General features: G+C 35.6%; 1 protein-coding gene across 1 annotated transcript in view; it reads left to right on the forward strand.

Moving 5' to 3' along the window:
* Nucleotides 1-20,465, forward strand: part of IFT57 (intraflagellar transport 57) — a 52,813-nt gene that overhangs the window by 14,713 nt on the left and 17,635 nt on the right. The window contains exon 6 of the mRNA XM_019742955.2: nucleotides 10,768-10,890. Coding sequence (XP_019598514.1) covers nucleotides 10,768-10,890 — 123 coding nt within the window. The remainder of the gene's footprint in view (nucleotides 1-10,767; nucleotides 10,891-20,465) is intronic.

Raw genomic sequence — 20,465 nt, forward strand, 5'->3', positions numbered from 1 at the left:
AAACAGTGTTCTAAGAAAATGGTTCCTCCTACCGATGATAAAAGCTTACAATGATGGGATTGGTTTGTTTTGGAAGCAGGTGTTTTCAAAACATTTATTTACTTTGAAGTTTAAAAAACATATTTAAAGCCATTCTTATTGTGTGATTTCCCCATCTACTTCTCTTACCCCAATTATGGTTTTGCCAAGTGTACTTTTCAAGAAGGTAACTCCTGCAATTATTGAGGGATTGTTTCATCTTCCAAGGTTTCATTTGCAGGTTAGTTATTCAAATTTTGATATAGCTTTTCTTGGAAGAAAAAAAAAATTATGGATGAATATTTGACCTTAAGGCTGTCCCACGAAGTTTTACATTCTCTCTGTCCCTCTGATTCCTAAATGTTTTTGAAATCTGAAATTTAGCCAAAGCCTCCCTAAGAGCGATCACTGGTGCTATATTAAAGCTCTGACAGTTGGGCAGGGCCTGTGATGGTTAGGGGTGCAGCAGAATATTCAGAGATGTGAGGGGTGGGAGCTGGGAAGGAAGGCTCTGGTGGCAAGGTGTGAGGGAGGTGTTCTGGTCATTTCTATTCCTAATGTTACTGTGTCCATTGAACATTGCGTGTATGTTCATGGTAGCGACACTGTAATTATGAGTGGTCTTTGTAGCTCCCCTCCATTCTACAGCTCAATAGAATCACAGTGACAGTGTTCTGGAAGCATAACGCAGATGTGTCATTCTCCCCACTGAAAAAAAGATGGGAGGGAAGCTGTGCGCTCTCTGAATTCTATTTTTAAATGCCCATCACTTCATTTCAAAACATTTTTTTTAAACATGCCATAGATACCATTCTTCCTTGAGATGCTAAATTTGAGGTTTTAGAAACCAACTCCTGAGTTAGACAGCATAAAACCAACTATCTCAAAAGGTTTAAACACAATTGGTTTTTAATTACTTAGCAAAAATTCATTGTACCAAGGAGAGAATTTTTAGCTTAAAAAGCAAAAACTGTAAGGAAGTAAAAATGTAGGCTTAGAATAAAAATGTCATTTCAGTTTTAAAGTGTCATCATGGCAAGTCTACCATGTAATCAAAAAGGAAAATAAGATGGATCTACTTCAGATAATATCTTAACTTCTTTAAATTTTCTTCATTTTTGCATATAATTTACACTTCTCGACAAAATGTCCTATCTAAGTAATATAGGGAAAAAATACTGTTCTACTACAACATAACTTGCCCCATAAGTTACCAGTGGTTTAGATGCCTGCTTGAGGAAAATGTTTTTTTCTTCTTTCCTGAAACATTTGAATGTTAGTCCTACTATCTGTGTTGTGACAATGAGAAGTCTGTTATTTCACAGGAGACGCAATTAAAATGCCACATGTGTAAATGTGATGGAACACAATATGACTGAGTCAATGCTTTTCATTCTATAGTAACTAACCTGCGCCACCCCATCCGTTTTACATCTGGAGGTGAATAGGAAATGTAGGTTAGAGAAAAAAGCACTCCTCACTGCTCGGAGGAGGCTCAAACAGCAGTTCTTCCTGGGTATAAAAGAAGAGCTTTTCTTGATCTTTAATGTCGTTTTTGAATCTACGCTTGAAATAGGAAAGATCCTTATTTTTCATCCTGGTTTTATTGGAAGCCCAGCAAGAAGTAGGTCAAGGACTTTTCAGGGTCCCTTCCAATTCTGAGTCCATACCTTCAAGGCAGATGCCATGGAGGAAATAGCAGCTGTAGATAAAATCCTAACTCTGCAACTCTAGCCCTGTGAACATAATGAATTAACCTCTCTGTGACTCTGCTTTCTTATCTGTAAAATAGGGACATAATTCTGCCCAGGGTTGTTTTGAGATTAACATAACCTAAATTGTGGACAGCACCCAGTGTGGTGCTGGTATAGATTATGCACTTGATGCATAAACTTGATGCATAATTCTTATTTTGTAGAATGTTTCACTTTTCCTAGAGGTAGGGATTAGTTACCAATATTATGTGCAGTGGGAGACTAGAAAAAGCTTCAATAGCACAATACAATCAGTTTCTATATTGCCATGAGTATTTTTGAGTAAGAAGCTTATTACATGGGATATAAGTTATCAAGAAGCTTCCATTTTGAAATTAGGAAGCCCTGGGGATACCATGGTTTTATTCTTATAATCTGTCACATGATTTGTTATTGAAGGCACACTAGACTAAATCTGTTGTCACATAAGGTCTCCCCTACAGAAGTGACTAAGGCGAATTTAAGGAAAAGTAAGATAACGGTATTTTCCAGCAATCATTTGAGAGATGTCATTTTATAAATGGATAGGTTATATTTCCTAAATCAACACTAATAGCAGATATTTGTTATGTAATTCAGCATATTAGACGGATACCCAGAATGTGTACTTTTTTTCAGTCCTCTATAAACCTGTTTAAAGATTTTTAAACCCACCTACCCCCATCACCACCCAGCTCTAGCTGTAGCAGTGTTAGTGCTTTGCATATCTGACTAATGGTTCCTTGTCATCCAGGACACCTAGTTAGTCCCAAGACCTGTGGATGCTGCCTTTGAAATATCTCTCATATCCATCCCTTCATCTGTCTCAAAATCAGGTCCTTTTTATGTGTCTGGATTATGTAATAGTGATGTTCTGAATCGTCTTTGGTCCTTATCCTTTAATTCCACCCCCACCCCTTTCCAAAATAGTTTTCACCATACTCCTCTGTCTTACCAAACATGAAATGTATCAGGTCATTTTGACTTCAGTAACTTTTGATGGCTTTTCAGTGCCTACAGGGTCATTTATAGAGATTATAAAACAAATTTTGGGCCTGGCTTTCAAGACCCTTAGCAATTTGACACTGTCCACATAGCCTTATTTTCTTCCCCTGGAATAAATTTATTCCAGGTAAACGGATCCTCTCAAAGGTTTCCAAACACCTCACAAGCTCGCAAGCATGTCTGCTCCCATCCCGACCGGTCCCGTCCCGTCCCGTCCTGTCCCGTCCCGTCCCATCCCATCCCATCCCATCCTTCCTCTTCTCCTTTGTCTCTTATCTGAAATGCCTTCACATCATCTCTCTGCCTGATTCTAAATGCTCAAGGTTCAGCTCAACTACCACTTCCTAAGTGACATCTTCCTTAATCACCCCAGTGTCATTTAATCCTATGACCTACAAATCTTCATAAAACATAGCTAGAATGTTTTATGAGGATTTCTACTATTTTACTCTGTCCCTGGAATAGAGCAAACCTGACATAGAGTAGGCATTAAATAAAGATCTGTTGGATAAATAAAGTCATTGTACTTTGCTTGTGATTCTTCTTTGCCTCCCCTCTGGCTTAGAGGACAGCCTAGCCTCTATGCCTGTCACAATGTATTCAACTCTTTTTGCTGTTCTCCAACATTCACCTTTCTAAACCCCTCGTCTCTCTTCTTGTGATCTTCACAAGCCATGTTTATTCCTATTTCAATATTTTGGCTTATGATGCTTTCTTGACTGTAACATGTGGCTTGTCTCTTTTCTGCCTATTTACATTCCATACATCTTTGTAAGGTTAATTTTAAGCCTCACATCACCATTAAAACATGTTCTCTCTCATTCAAATACCTAAAGCATTTACCACCTGTACTCAATAGTTTTTGGAAGTTAATCAAATTTATAATTTTACCTGCTTTTAATGAAAATACTTTATTCTTTTTCAAAGTAAAATATGTTCCTTTTTGAAATGAAAGCACAGAAAAGTCCAAAGAAAAATGTGAAATTTTCTCCAAATCGCAGCATCCAGATATAAACATTATATCCCTTTACGCATAATTGCTCTGACGTTATGCAACATGCTAACATTTAGTGAGTGTGGATGAAGGATATATGGGAATTTTTTGTGCTATTTGTGTAATTTTTTGTAATTCTGAAAAAAAAATTATGCGCAGAAATAGGTTAATGAAGTGCAGAGTTCATAAAAGAATCCAAATATATATAGTGGTATCAGTATATGAAGCAATGCATATCAGTAGGGAAAATTGAATTATTCACTTAAATGGTGATGGGATAACAGGCTATTCATTTGGAGAAAAAAAAGATGTACTCCTCCCTCATACCGTATACCCAAATAAACCCCACATGGATCAACAAATTTAAAAAATGATGAGGCACAAGAAACAAAAACATGAGTGCGAAGTGTTATGCGTATGGGTTGAAATAGGCACGATAAAGCATGCCAAGAAAACTAAAAACCATAAAAGAAAAATATTCATAAGTCTGAATACATAAAAATTAAAACCTTATATATGGAGGGTTGGGTAGGGAACACCATAAAGTTAAAAGACAAGTGATAAACTGGGGGAATATAGTTGTAACCTTTATGATAAAGGATTGATAGACATATAGTGAGGAGTTTCAGAGTTTGTGCTGTAGAATGACATTGCCTGGGGCCCTGCCACTTATTAATGAGGCGACATTGGGAAAATTACCTAACTGTTCTGTACCTTACTTTACTCATTTGCAAAAATGGGAATAAGACTCCCTTGATTTATGGTGTTGTTTTTGGGCATCTAACCCGTATGTAAAAGCATCTAGTACCATGCTGGGCACATAATGGTAAGAATAACTGCTGTAGTGTATTGGGGGCTTACTATGTACCAGGAACTGCACAGGCCTTTTAAATACATCATCTAATTTAATCCTCACAGCAACCCTTCCAAAGAGGAAGGTACTATTATTATCCCCATTTTGCAGATAGGAACCCTGAGATTTAGAGAGGTTAAGTAACATTGACCAACACCTAGTAAGTGATGGTGGTAGAATTGAGCAGAGATGGGATTTCAGACCCATCCTCTTTATATTTACACTATACTGTGGTGATTCTCAAGACAACTTAGTTCTCTTTTCCTAGACTCTTGGGATTACATATTTAATCTTGACAATTAGTTGGATTTTCATGTCCCTCTCAGTAGGTATATGAATTGAGCTCTTCAAATGTATTTGGGCTCTGGTATATCCATGAAGTTGTCAGCTCAGGTAAAAGAAATCTTATAGAAATTCAAGCCATAAAGAATTGAACTTAGTTTTGCATAATCTATGACACTAAGATAATGTCTATAGTAGTTTCTCCATACATACTTCTTGGAGTACTTTTGGTTTTATTTTGAGAAAAGTGAAAAATCAGAGATGATTTTACCTTAGCACTTAGTGTATATTCAAGTAGCTAATGTAGTAGCAAAGGTAGGTATTTGATATGATAAACAGGAATAATATTGGAAGTTGAATTCTCATTGAAAAATAATTTCGGATTTCTTATTAGAAAATTAAATTCATTTGTGTGAATTTGGAGAGCTTTCTTTTCACTTTTTTGATTTGTGGGAGCATAGTTTACTCAAATCTTAGTTCACATTTTGAGTCAGGATAAAATTTATTTTGTTAATCTTAAAATTAAACTTAAAAAAATAACTTTATGAACTTCATATATTTAAAGACAGAAGCTACCATCAGTCTATTTCTTTCAATACATTATAGCCAGGATTTAATTTCAGAACAAATGTGAAATACTTTTCGTATGTTATTAAACATTTTTCTTCATGGTAATAATGTTAAATCATGTAAAACCTAATTTGGAAAGATAACAGTAAATCAAACTCATGATTTATGCTGCTTTAATCATGAAGAAGAATTGACTTGTAGAGACATAAAAGAATTTCATTCTCCACCTTAAAATGTGATTTGTTAAAGTCATTGGGTTTTGAGGGAATACTTCTTGATTGAAATAACTTGTTATGTATCCCTCTATCTAGTTTTTCTTTTATTGATATATGATAAAGAAAGAGCGACACTAGATACTCTTAGGAGAAACCCTGCTTAATTCATGGTAATACCATATATATATATATTTGATACTTAGCTTCTTGGCCACCTATCCTATCTTGAACAAAGCATCAAATGAGGAATAATGCAATACAGGCCTCTGAGCAACCAAAATAAGTATAACTGCTTCCATTTAAAAAAATTTCTGTGAAGAGTCCCAAACTCACCACCCCCCCGTCTCCTGAGCTCTCACTTCCCCCCCTGTATTTACCTAAATTCTAACAAGCTTGTATATTAGAGGTTATTATTATTATTATTATTATTATTAAAGTTTATTGCGGTGACCAGCTTGGATATTAGGTTTTTAAACTCACAGCAGTTTAAGAGGAGGGAGAGATGCTATAGGCAATCGGAGACATCCAAGGGTGATCCTTAGTATCTGGGTAACAAGAGAAGCTGCAGGAACACTTTAAAAACAGACACAGGAATGAAAAAAACAAAAAATTATAGCTATCTGGGGTCATTTAGTGTGGATCAGTCATATCCAGATTTTTCAGCCCTGGGAGCATCATTATAAAGAATAGTACAATAAGCGACATCAAGAAAAGATTATGTTACCCTCGGTAAATGTCACCCTTTACCAGTCTCCAGCCTGACAGTGGTGCCGCATCCTCCTGAGAGACAGGGATTTGGGCTTGGTAATTGAAGAGTCAAGCACCTCCACTTGCTCTTGCTTCATTGCTAGTTCAATGCTGGGATCCTTTCGGCCTTCCCTTCATCTCCCGTTTTCACCTGGAAGTCTGTGAATCCAGTTTCTGCCCAGACTCTTGTGATCTAGATTCTCCTGGCCAGATTCCCATCGGAACTTGTGGTCTCTCTGTATATTCCAACTTGTAGTCTTCATTCCCAAGGAAATGTCTTCTCACGGATGCCTGAGCCTTGAGCTTCACTCTTGGGTCTGCTCATGCAGCCATATATTAATATGTTTACTACACAAGGTGTTTCTCAATCAGTGATCAAGGGCAGTATTGTAGGGTATCCATAATTAGTTTTGGAAACACACACACATATATATATATATGTACATGTGTGTCTGCATGTCTACATACATACACACATACGTATATGTATGTCACATGTATATATGCATATATAGAGGGTGCCAAAAAAGGTATACATATTTTAAGAAAGGTTAAAAACTTGATTGAAATTGTAATACTCAATATATGCCGATAACAAAAGATGATCATGTGTATACATTTTTTTGGCACCCCCGTATGTAGAACATAGTATTTCGTTAATACTACCTGGGAAATATTAATACTGCCTGTTTGATACTTGAATTGACTTTGGTGGTATACCCCACTATTTGAACCCAAGGCTGTTATGGGATAGTTCAGACTGTTATCTTCCACCCTTCCTTGGGCAGTCTTAGGGTCAGTTATCATTAGTTTCTTTTTCTTAGGACTGATCCAAATATTACCCCATTGACTAGCCTCAGACCCTTCCTAATAGGCTGTAAACTCTTAGCAGTTGTGGATTAAATCCTTTTATCTTTCCACACTGAGCACAGTGCCAGGATTCTTACCTTGCATGTTATGGGAACTTAACAAATGGCTTATTGGTAAATTAATTAATTATAAATGAGACTTCTGGATAGCCTGTGTCTTATTGAGTTAATTGTTTCTTCAGCAGCATTAACTGGAAAACACAATTTCCCAAGAGCTCTGCTTTATCTTAGTTAATGTTTCAGATAGGGACTTTGTCATGATGTTATAAAATTTTGATTAAATGGAAACAGCAATGTATTTCTCTTACACTCATTGAGCCACATAAAATACCATTTGTTAAATGGAGAAACAATTGGAAAGGAAAGGTTTTCTCAAAGTATTATAACCAAGACATGGTATGGAATTTTTAAATGATTTATACTTCCTGTATAGGGCTTGCTCAGTTAATGTATCCACATATTAGGCATTAGGAAATTTAGAGTGAGGAACGAGGTTATGAAATAGATGTGCAAACATGGAAGTAGAAAGAAGCTGTATAGTTTGAATAAGTTAATGCTGCTCTACCAAGCCTAATGTCCTCTTTTTGCCCTTTCTTCATTTAATGACAGGACCATTTCCCCTCATATATTAACTATGGCCTAGAAGTGAGTGAAAACTTTTGAGCAGCTACATTTAGTAATAAGCTAAGAAGGGTAAATGCGACTTTCTAAAGGACTCCATATACAAAACAAACAGTACCTGATGCATTGGGATATCGAAATGCAGTATTTAATCTCCAGATACCCTACTCTTAGATTCTGAGTCTGATTCAAACAGGACCACTGCTAATCCATTTCCCTTGTGAAAATTAGAAAAATGTGCCCATCCTTGAGTAAAATTTTTGAGTATGTTATGCACAACTTGAACAATTCTATGTTCAGTCCTGAAAAAAAAGTGGGAATGTTGATGGGTACCCTCTCTGGCCTAGTTTGGTGATCCTGGACTCCACCTTCCTGTAAGGAATGGAAAAAGGAGGGGTGGGAATGAGGGCATGGGGTCAGGAGCATTGGCTCAGAGATTTCATCAGTAGCATCCACCTTCAGTTCATCCAAGCAGTGGTCCCGTAAATCAAACTTATTTTTAAATCAGTGAGCAGAATATCTACGTTCTATTAAAAATCATGCAAAACTGCTGCTTAAAGGATGTGCCCCTTTGGCTAGTCTGGCTCTGCGGGGTCGGGATATGGGGGCCCATAGCCCTGGCAGGAGCAAGCCTGTGTATATACTTCACATATACCCCAAATGTCAGGGCTCACATAAAACTGGTGGTGTATACATCCTCTCACTCTACCCGCATCCCCACAAGTCTGCCCTGTTTGGTTTGGAAAATGAGTCAGTCAGAGTTGAGCCTCCTAGAGCTGCACAGATATTGGAATGTGCCAACGAGTTGCAGTTACCTCGCTCCTCCAAGTGTATGCATTTTACGGGTGCCAATGTGGAGTTATATAACATGAATTTTCCTCATGGCTTTAGGTTTCAACTGCGAGGCCCAGTATCTCTTCTCCTGCTGTCACATACATTCTGATACAACGTCACACAGGTCTATTTCGTGGATTCTGCAACCTCTCGCCAGCTATGCTGCCCTTATGCTACCCTGGATTCAGTTTACATAGACACACATAGCATTCTGTTAAATACTCAAAATAATACAGTGTTTCTACATTTAAATGAGAGCTGTAATGTTTAAAATATAATCTGGAACACTTTTCACTTAGAGTTTCTACATTTTAGTTTTCTTAAAGTAATGCTTTAAAAAAAAATACTGCCGGTTTAAATAAAATGTGATTAAATAAATTCACACCACATATTATAAAATGTAAAAGCATATTTAGTTATCCATTCTCTAATTGTGTGGTTAGAACTATATAGCCCCCTGAATTTCTGAACAAACAGTAATATATACTCCTTACAAGGCTCTGTTCAGAACTTGCTAATACAAGCTAAGAGGCAGGAGAGAGGTGCTTTCTTCCATTAGTAATGCCCTAAAGACTCAGTGAGGAGTAAGTTCAAAGCCCCTAAAGACCTCAGGCTCTAACCAAAATACAAATCCCAATTTAAGGTTATTCTTGTACTTTGTGGTTGACTAAAATTGGAAAGACTTGTCTATGAGCTTTCATTTAAGAAATGTCTATTAGTGACACAAATTCACATTGAGAATGTAATTTCACCATGAGATTGTTTACATAGTATTTTATTTTTAAAAGACTATATCATGGAATATGATTATGGACTATTTCAAACTTAAAAGAAGAGAATATGATAATGAACCCTTATGCAACATTACCCAGTTTCAACAGCTAACATTTTGTCAATCATGTTTCTTCCGAACACCCCTCCTGTCTTTGCCCCATAGTTTTAAAGTAAATTTTAGACATCATGTCAATTCACCTGTAAATATTTCAGAATTTATCTCTAATTTATAAGGCCTATTTTCAAACATAACCACCATGCTATTATCATACCTATAAAATTAATAATATTAATAATTCCTTAATGTTGTCTAATACTCTTCCACATTCAAATTTCCCTGGTTGTCTCAAAAATGTCCTTTTACAGATTGTTCAAATTAGAGCCCATATAAGGTTCAGACATTGTATTTGGCTGTTTATGTCTCTCAGGTTTCTTTTTTTCCATATTAATAAATTTTTCCTTACATTTTCTTGTAATTTATCAAGGAAGCTTAAAAGGAAAAATTGCTATCAAAATTAACGTGTTAGGCTTTACCTTTAAATAATTAATTTGTGCATTCTCTACATTTTCAGATTCATACATACTTAATGCTGAAATGTGAGAAGCTGAGAAAATGGGGGAAAACAGAAAGGTTTCCAAAACAGGCATGAATTGACTTTATTACTGAACAGCAGAAAGCAAATGCAGAAATGTGGCCCCCACACTATTGAGTTCAAGTAGGGCTGTATTAAATCACATTTTTAAGCTACCTTATAGTTTTACCTAACTAAAATATCACTTTAATTATGAATACAAAATCTATAAATAATGAGCCCTTTGCTTCTGGGATCTTACCGTTTTTGTCTTTCAGATTTTGGGTTTGTATTTCAGTATAGTACATTCAAACCAAGACAGTGTTTTCTTACCAAACATGTGTGTCTCTCCTACTGTTACCAGTTAACATGCGTAAATGGCTTGTCCATTGATAGTATCCCCCAATGAGCTCACTCTGATAACTCAAAAACTTTGTTCTTTGTAAAAATAGTTGAATCATATATTTGCTTCTTTTTAAAAATACTTATTTTGCTATTCTACCAGGTTGGTGCATTATTTTCGTTTGACATGGATAGGAGGACAAAAAAGAATTTCTTTTGCCACTATAATTTTAACACTGCCATGCTTGATGTAAATTGTGCAGTGCTGCTAAAAAGCCTCAAAATTTTACCACTTCTTTTTATAAACTCTCAATCTTGTGATATCTTTCCTTTCTTAGGATATGAACGAGTCTGCCAAACAAGAAGATATTTTAGAATCCACAACAGATGCTGCAGAATGGAGTCTAGAAGTGGAGCGTGTACTACCACAACTGAAAGTCACGATTAGGACCGACAATAAGGTATAGCGGAGAGAACACATTTTGTTCAGATAGATTTTCATAAGGCAATTTCAGGGTCAAGGGTACTCCCACTACACCAGTGTTTTAAGAAGGGCATTAAGATTCAGTTTCCAGTGTTTTGTGTTATTAGAGATTTAATAAATTGTCATAGAATGAATAAACAGTGTAATAGAATCCAAAAAGCAAGGAATGGATCTTAGGTGAATAATGAATGAAATTAGAATTCCAGGAGTGTATACCAATTGAGTAGAGTTAGAAGATGATTTAGAATTCTGCTGAATGGCAAAACAGAAGATATCCTGGAAGTTGCCTTACAGAATCTATTCTATGCATATGATTAAAAGTTAAATATTAAGAAAATAATTAAAAAATCATATGCAATTAGATTTGGGAATTAGGCCAGATGAACTGGTCCATTTAATCAAGTTTCTGCATCCTTTTTACCTACAATTTATTAGTAAGAACTTTAGAACAAGCGAATAGCTAACTAGACAAAACTGTTCTCATTAGTACTGTAATATAGTCATCTATACAAAAGGGGCTAGAGAGACATCTAGGTAATGAAACTAAGGAATTTTCAGCCTTTGAGGCTGAGGACATGCCCCAGCATTATGGAACAAGGTTCCAGGGAAGCGTGTCACTCTGAAAATGTGGTCCTATACAGCCCCCAAAGTAGAAGCCCTGCAAAGATTACTGTTTTCAGAGTGCCCTGGAAGCTAATTCATTCTTAGAATGTCCAGATTTGGGCTTGTAGAACTGTATCCTAGAGAGAGTAAGAAGTAGCCTAGACTTGTAGGGTGTCCTAGAACAGGATAAGGGCAGCAGAGGTCTTACTAGACTGTGAATAGCTGTGGAACAAACGTTATCTAAGGTAAGTGGGCAAATCCTGCAGCCTGTTTACCATGTATTTACCCAATCATTACAGAAGACAGCTATTTGACTACATTAGGGGTGAATTCATTGCTTCCATATCTCTTATGCGCTCATATAAATACATATTAATAAGAATTTCTTCATTAATTAGATCCTGCAAGTCATCATTTGCAAAAATGTATTTTTTTCTAAAAATCCCATTTCTGATTCTTTAGTTTTATTCAGAACAAAGTCTCTTCATAAAATTAAAAATCACTATTGGGATTCTAGTTAGAATGATATGTTAAAATAATTGTGTGGTTGGGAATGCTCAAGTACCTCTTAATCCCACAAGGAAGCAAGTTTAATTTGTTTACTTTCAAGCTAAGTAAAATCTTGAAATCAAACATCTCATTTAGAACCTAATAGGATCACAAGAGAGTGTTTTTTTAAGCACGGTTATTGATTTCCACATAATAGAAGTAACTGAATAAAGATAAAAGAATATAAATGTAACTGCTAATACATATAGTTTTTCACAAAACTAAGTACAGGTCAAATTCTATTACAAACCAATATTGTAGTAATCAAAAGCTTGTGTTCTTAAAGAATCAATGTTTTCCTTCTTTGGGGAAAACCTAACCATTTGAAAGTTGGACTCTCAGCCTCATGACGTACATTACCAGCCTTGATCTTAGGAGGAAATACTGTGCCAAATTAATTACATCATCCAATTTCATAGGCAAGATTCCAAAATGTCAGACCAAGTTTTGGATTTTTCTTTTTAGCAGTTTTTAGAATATGTCAATATTATGTTGAACTTAGATTTTTGTGGTAAGACATACTGACCAAAAGTCACATTTGGTTGCTTTTTCAGAATTCTTCTCTAGATCATTTGGTGTTTGTGTTTAGTATTTGACAAGCTTTTCTTTCCTCTAAGTACTTCAGATGCAGCAAATGTTCAGCCTACTTAAGAAAAATAAAGTTATACATTGTTTTGAGAAAATAAGGGACTAATGAATAGATAAATGTTTTTTATGTCTCAGAAATAAAAATAATCTGGTTACATATGAGTTTCCTCACAGACTCGTTATCCTTCTTCAGAAGAGGTTGACCCCAGCATCATGGTAGATCCCGTTCTTCCCCAAATCCTGCCTCTACCAAAACCAAACCCTCTCCTTTACTTTTGGCCAAAACAATAACCTTTTACTCAACAAAGGCTAGGTAGGACATTTAGAGATTTCAACTTTGTCTCTGAGGGGAAAACAGTAATTAATTATTTTCAGATCAGCGTGTGTTACTGATCACTGTTAGATTAGTTTTAAGTAGCATAGATATGTGGGAGATAAGTAATAAAGGGCCTCCATTATTTAAATCCATTATAACTTTCTTTAAAATATTCTTGTGTTAGTAGTAGTTAAGTCCCATGTTTATTTGGCACTGAGTCAGATGTTTGTTTTGCCTTTGTTTCCTCACAAGTTCAGTTTATTTCTTGTATACGTTCTAACAGGGAATTACAAAACAAGTAACTCTCCTTTTCTGTTCTGTTTGCATACTATAATATGTATGCTTTGATGAGATCTTATCATATACCAAGATTTTATTTTGTATATTCTCCATAAGGTTGTAATCAAGTTTTTATTGCTAGGCTAACTTATCCCTGTTTCTTGTTACTGTTTTTGCAGTTCTCAAAGAATGCAAACAAATGTTATTAGCTTAAACAAATTACAATTAGGAAAATAAATATGATGCCAAAAATGCAAATAATATGTTCCACAATGGAGATAAAGGATTTTTGTTATATGCTCGCTTGAATGGACAATATTGGTAGTTTCCTTTGTAGTGTTGTTTATAGAGACTGCTGCCAGTGTTTACCTCCAGAGTGGTTATACTCCCAGAGGCCAACTCAGGTCTGCCTCAACTTGAAATAATCTGTCTAAAGACACAGAAGATCTGCCAAGAGAGTCAATAAATTCAGCCAAATCCTATGTCATTCCACTCTAGTTAATGCCTCTGTTATGACCTAGTGAGTAAGGCTCAGGAATCAGTTCCTTATAAAGACAATCTGAGGACACCTAGGCTAAGTAGATGTCGGTGGCAGCTAATGAAATTGTCTACAAGTATTGTTGGTACACGGTGACTTTACATCTTGTACTTTTGTTCTTTCCCTCCTTATTTTCTTCTGTTTATTTCTCTTACCCTTTACTTTTCTGCTGTGTTTTTATCTCTTTTGTATTGTTCTTTATTAGACCCAGCAGTACTCACAAGTGTTACATAACTGGTGGAATTTAAAACTAAGTGCAAACATATGTGATTATAATCAGACTAGATTTAAATCTGTAACTAGTCAAGAATTAGCCTAATCTCTGAGTCTTCTTAAAATACAATTTTGTTTTTAATTATAAAAATAATATGGAAGCAATATTTCAAGGGGAGAGAGGGCAGGCAGTGTGCTGGGAATTAGAAGGTAGCAATCACACATGTAGTCCCACTTTCAATTCCTGATTCATTGAACCAAAATTTCAGAAACTTAGTGGAACTGTGGTAGCTATAAAGACCCAAAGAAGACAGAGCCTGTCTCATACACCTTCCCTTGGCACCCAGAATTTATATTTACACTGCTTATTAGTTGTGTGACCCAGAACAGGCTACTCTACTTCTCTGTTCCTCCTTTTCCTCATCTGATCTGTAAAATGGGACTAACCTCACAGAGTTGTTGTACCAAGAACAGTGTCTGACACATAGTTAATGCCGAACAAGTGTTAATTGTTGTTATGTTACAATATTGTTGTGGTAATATTACTGTTTTCTATCATAGCCCTTTATATTCAGTGCCTATATCAGTATTCAGGAAGAATTTATAAAATTTCTGCTCTAATGCTTCCATCATTTAGGGGAGTATTTATAAACATCAGCCTGATATTCTTATATGCAGATGTAATCAAATTCATGTAAGTAGCACTTTGATAAATCATTCTAATTTTTTCCCCAAGTAAAGGTATATATAACATGATGATAATAACAACTGACACTGACCAAGTGTTTACTGTGTGTCAAGTGCTGTTCTTAGCACTTCACATATATTAACTCATTTAATCCTTTCCACTGCCCTATGAGATGCAAGGCACCTCTTACTACTTTTGAAGAAACTGAAACACAGAGAAATTAAGTAACTTGCCTTTGCCTAGTAAGTGACAGACATGATACTTGAACCTGCAACCCAGGCTCTTACCTATTTGAGTGGTGACAATACAACATACTGCTTAAAAGCAAACATTCTGAATCCAGTTTACTTGAATACAAATCCTGGCTCTAATTCTTATTAGCTGTTGGACCCTGTGGGCAAGTTATTCAACCACTCTGCCTCAGTTTCTTCATCTATAAAATGGAATTCATTATAAAACCTACCTCAAAGGATTATTAAAAGGATTAAATGAATTCACATGCCTAAAGCACTTAGAATGGTGCCAGAGGAATTAAAATATTTTGACCACTATTTCTGTGTGCTTTTATGTATACATCTGAGATTATACCTTTTTTTTTAAATATAACATACCATCATGAGCATTTCCAAACATCCTTAAAAATTATAAACTATAACTTTAGATGGCTGTCTGTAGTGCTGGAAGGTTACCATCAATATCCAGCCGAGTGCCAGGTAGCAGAGATGGTTTAGCCAAGCAGTTTGGGGTCAAAGCACGAGGTCTAGATCTGGGTGGAGGAATGACAGAGGGAGAGCTGGTGGTTAGAATATGGGCAAGCAGAGGGACCATAAGATGTGAGAACACAGACCAATAGCAAGAAATGGAATCTGCCAATTAGTCATTTTAGAGAAACAAGTGGTTGTTGAAGGTGGGAGTCCAGTTGAAAGGCAAAACATGGAGAGGAGGAAGCAGAAATGAACATTAAAAGGAAATTAGATTTAGAAATCATGTGTAATTGCTCCAAGAGCATATAGTCAGACCAGCCTGTGGGTTGTTGCTGCTGTTAACCTTTCTTCAACTTGTGCAAGGGGCTCTTCTTCAGGGTCTTTGATGACAATTATTGAAGGATAATATTTTCCTACATGATTGAAATACTTTTTATGCCATAATAGTTATTTTTTAACTTTTAAGTGAATCAATTGACAGTTGCTGAGTTGAATAATAATAGTAGTTGAAACAGAGCTGCCAAAGAATTTGATATGCCCCATATTTCTATGGGAATAGGAAATGTGGACGTACATTCATAGATTTCACTTTTTGTGTTTTTTATTAATTTTGAATCACTAAATAAATACTTAGTGCTGTTTATTGAGGAAAATTATTCTGTCCCTTTGAGTTTTATTTTTACTATAAATAAGGAAGCCTTTATTTGACTTTGTGGAAATAAACAGAGACCACCTAAATGAGAACAAGTAAAGGCTATTTATTCAGAGTTTGCTATAGCAAGGTAGCCAGCCACCGTCACTTGTGTTTGGCAGAGGCTCAAAGGCAGGCAGGAGAACTTAAAAGATTTATAGTGGGAAAAAAGGGAAGGCTTCAGATATGACAGGAAATTTGGAGGCGATCTATCTATAAGCAGGTCCTCCTATGTGATTGGTTAGGGGAGGACATTTGGCTGTGTCTGATTGCTCCTACGTTGGAAGGGGGTGGGGGGCACATGAAATGGGCAATCTGGCAGTTATTAACTCCTGACCACTTTGGGCTGATTGCTAGAGGTTAGCTTCCTGAACTAGTTGCTGCAGATTGTGGGTCAGAATTCTATTTTGTATGATGGTCTGGCCATTGTCGTTTTGTTCCTTTGTATACAGTCATGTACCACATAATGCTATTTTGGTCAATGACAGACTACACATACGATGGTGGTCCCATAAGATTACAATGGAGCTGAAAATTTTCTATTGCCTAGGGACGTTATAGCTGTCATTAATAGAGAGGAATATCCATGGTGCATTATCTGCTTACAAGCAAATCTTATGACTGAAAAAAAAAAAAAGAAACAAACCAAACAAACCTCCATGGTAATATTTCTGAAAAGAGTGACACAGGAGCTGACAGCTCCTTGCGTGTCATTGCCCCTGAGACCTTCCAGCGGGACAAGGTGGGAAGGTGGAGGCAGTGATGTTGATGCTCCTGACCTCGTGTCTAGGCCTAGGCTAATGTGTGTGCTTGTCTCTTAGTTTTTACAAAAATGTTTAAAAAGAAAAAGTAAAAAGTAGAGATACGCTTATAGAATAAGGATTTTTATAAAGAAATATTTTTGGATAGCTATACAACATGTTTATGTTTTAAGCTAAGTGTTATCACAAGAGTTGAAAAGTTAAAAAAATTAAAGTTTATGAAGTAAAACGTTACAGTAAGCTAAGGTTAATTTATTTTAAAGGAAGAATTTCTTTTTTTATAAATTTAGCCTAAGTGTATAGTATTTATACAGTTTGCTGGAAGACAGTATGTTGTGTTATACCAGCAGCAGACTCATACATCTTGTGTTTACTGCATCTCTTGATTGCATTATTTTCTCTCGTTCTCGATTTAATCTCATGTTGTTTTATAAATGTAGTGTAGCCTAAGTGTACAGTGTTTATAAAGCCTACAGTGGTGTATAGTAATGTCCTAGAACTTCACACTCACTCCCCACTCACTCACTGACTCACCCAGAGCAACTTCCAGTCCTGCAACCTCCATTCATGGTAAGATCTGTAGAGGTGTACCATTTTTTAAAACTTTTATACTGTTTCTTACTGTACCTTTTCTATGTTTAGCTACACAAATACCATTGTGTTACAGCTGCCTACAATATCAGGGCGGTAACATGCTGTACAGGCTTGTAGCCCAGGAGCAATAGGCTGTACCATGTAGCCTAGGTGTGTAGTAGGCTGTACCTTCCAGGTGTGTGTAAGTGCTCTCTGTGCTGTTCGCACAAGGATGAAATCCCGTAACAACACGTTTCTCAGAACATATCCCTGTTGTTAAGCAACACATGACTGTATTCAGTCTCTCAATTTCATTCATTGAACCAAGAGAAAGTGGCTTTTTAAAATGACCTATCTTACTAGTCTTTATCAGGAGAATGATGGTTTTGTTTTTTTATCAAGTCAAGGGTTTTTACCACAATAGAAACCAGGTAAATATTAATAATATTTATTCTTCTTCCCCAGGAATAAGAGCAGAAAGTGTGAAATCAGTTTTCAACTAAACCTTTCTTTCATAGGCCCTTTTCTTAAATTATACAGTATTTATTCTTAAAAGATTATATATTATAATGATTTAATGTTAGGTATTTAATGCAATGAACAAATGTTCTGTCATGCTTTAATGCCCTGTAGATATTGTAATTAAAATTTTGATTAATGACTTAAATAGATTTTTCCCCCAAATTATAATTAAATGTTTCCTGCTTTGTTATTTTAAAAGTTAGTTGGGTAGGTACTTCCTTCATTTCACCAAAAAGTCTCTAGTCATTATGTAAATCTTTGGGTTCATTGAAAGGGATTTAGATGGAAATTTTTTAAGGCTTTGGAAGTACTACAGCATGTATTTTTAATTATGTCAAGCCCTGATTCACCAAACTGCTTTTTTTTTTAACACCCTTACCTGTTCTTCACTGTCTGACTTTCTCAGGGTGCAGTTGTAAAAAGAACCTTAAACTTTACATTTCAACTCCAAGCAATTGGATTTTGTTTTAACGTAAATAAGCCATACAGGTGTTGCCTTGGGTGTTTCGCAGCAGGAGACCTTTCTAGAAGAGTCATTGTGCTGATGGAATCACAGCAATAGTCTTGAGCCTTTGGGCTCTCTAGTCACTTTCAGAGCTAAAACCTAAGAGGGAGGCAAGAGGCCTTCATTAATCAGCAGATGGAATTCCATTTAAATGAACCTGGAGGAACTACAGAATTGCTGTATTAGATCTAAGTCTCTTCAAATTGGAAGCCAAGTCCTGCAGAAATGTACAATGGTAGGTTTCTCTTTTTACTATTGTAGACAAATCTGTATCTGGAAGCAATAAAAGGTATTTTTCTCATTCCAAAGTGGTGGAGAGAGTAACTTGCTTTGACCATCAGCCATCATTGTGTTTGGATGCAGTGTAAGAAAAGTGTTAATAAAATTTAGCTCTCTAAATATTTCTGACCTGTTGGGATTTATAAATTGTTATAGTTTGGGAATAAAGAGCATTTCTTAAGACTTGTACTCTGGTTATTAGATAGGCTATATTGATAGGATTCTTGTATTCATGAGCAACAACATATAATCTGTGGGCTAGGGTACAAGAATACATTTCATGTATATGTTAGTCATTAAAATGAGATTCTCCCTGTTATATGAATAATGGAGAAACTACATTTATAATTCTTACAGATTTTCTGGTAGACATTCTGTTGAGAAGTATTCACATAATTTAAAAAATTAAGGCACTAAATTTTTAAAAATCAGCTTTTACAATTACCAGTAACAAATGTAAATACAGGTAGCTATAAGTTGGCCTCCATGAGGCTCCATGCAGGAGTAATAGCTCTAATTACTGTCATAAATGTTTATAATTGTATTTATTGCTGCCAGACAATAAATGTTTTTAATATAGTAAGGTCATAAATGTACATACTGCTGTTATTTAAACAAAATACAACTTTTAGCAAAGTTATCCTTGAAACACCTGCTATAATCAAAAAGAGGTGAATGCTATCAAAATAAACTGCCTAAATTAACTAGACACACATACATTTTTAGAGCAGCCTGCATGATTACTCAACTGCTATGTCATCTCAGAGAATGAGGGGAAGTATTCACTGGCAGACTTGTACAGGCAAGCTTTCTTTAAAAGAGACTACACAAAACAAAATTGGTTTTGATTTTTGTATCATTTTTAAAACATGATGTTATTTTGTGGACTTAAAGTTGTATTCGCAAGGTCAACTATTTTTTTTTTCCTTTGTAGCACGTAGGTCATGGATAGATGATCAGAGCTGTGAGAAAGAATGTTATGCTTAAAATTATACATGTGAAAAAATACTGCAAAGGGGTGGAGAAAAACCCACCCATCCTTAAGCAACTGGAAAAGATTTTTAGCTGCTTCTGTCATAGTCTTGTTGAACATTCAAGATATCCTGTGTTTAAAGATAGTTGATGATTCCTTCCTTCCTATTTACCCTGAGTGTGATAAATGTTTCAACTGTATCGGTGAAAGGTTTCATTTATCACAAGTGGAAATAGGAGAACAGGGTGTGTGCTTCAGAGATTACCATCAACTCTAACTAAAGAGTATCAACAGTGGTAGCAGATTTTAATGAAATAACCAATAAAGACTGGGTGTTATATAAATACTGTAGAGGGAAGTTACTAAAGCCTCACGGCAGGTATACCTCAAATAGACATTTGTGATCGAGAGCAATGAATTAATACATATTGATTATAATTAAAATTTCTAGACTGCCTAAATATTTCATTATTGCAAAGTGTGATTTAATGTTTCCTTTAAATTACTTAATATAAAATATGAATTGAAGCAGAAACCATTTGTCATGTGGACCTCCCTGTAAAATGTACTTTTTAATGGGCTTGACTCTTTTTCCAGTCAATGATATTAGAGTAGTTCTCACTATCACTGTGTTTTATCACACACTTCTTAATATCTAGACAAATTTTACTCCCATAGTCTTTATCCAATTATATTTGATTGTTTCCTTATGCCAAGGTAACAATTTGTATTTCTTGGTTCTTCAAATATGCCGATGACTTTATTTCTTC

This window comes from Rhinolophus sinicus, linkage group LG01 (genome assembly GCF_036562045.2).
Source record: "Rhinolophus sinicus isolate RSC01 linkage group LG01, ASM3656204v1, whole genome shotgun sequence".
NCBI lineage: Eukaryota > Metazoa > Chordata > Mammalia > Chiroptera > Rhinolophidae > Rhinolophus > Rhinolophus sinicus.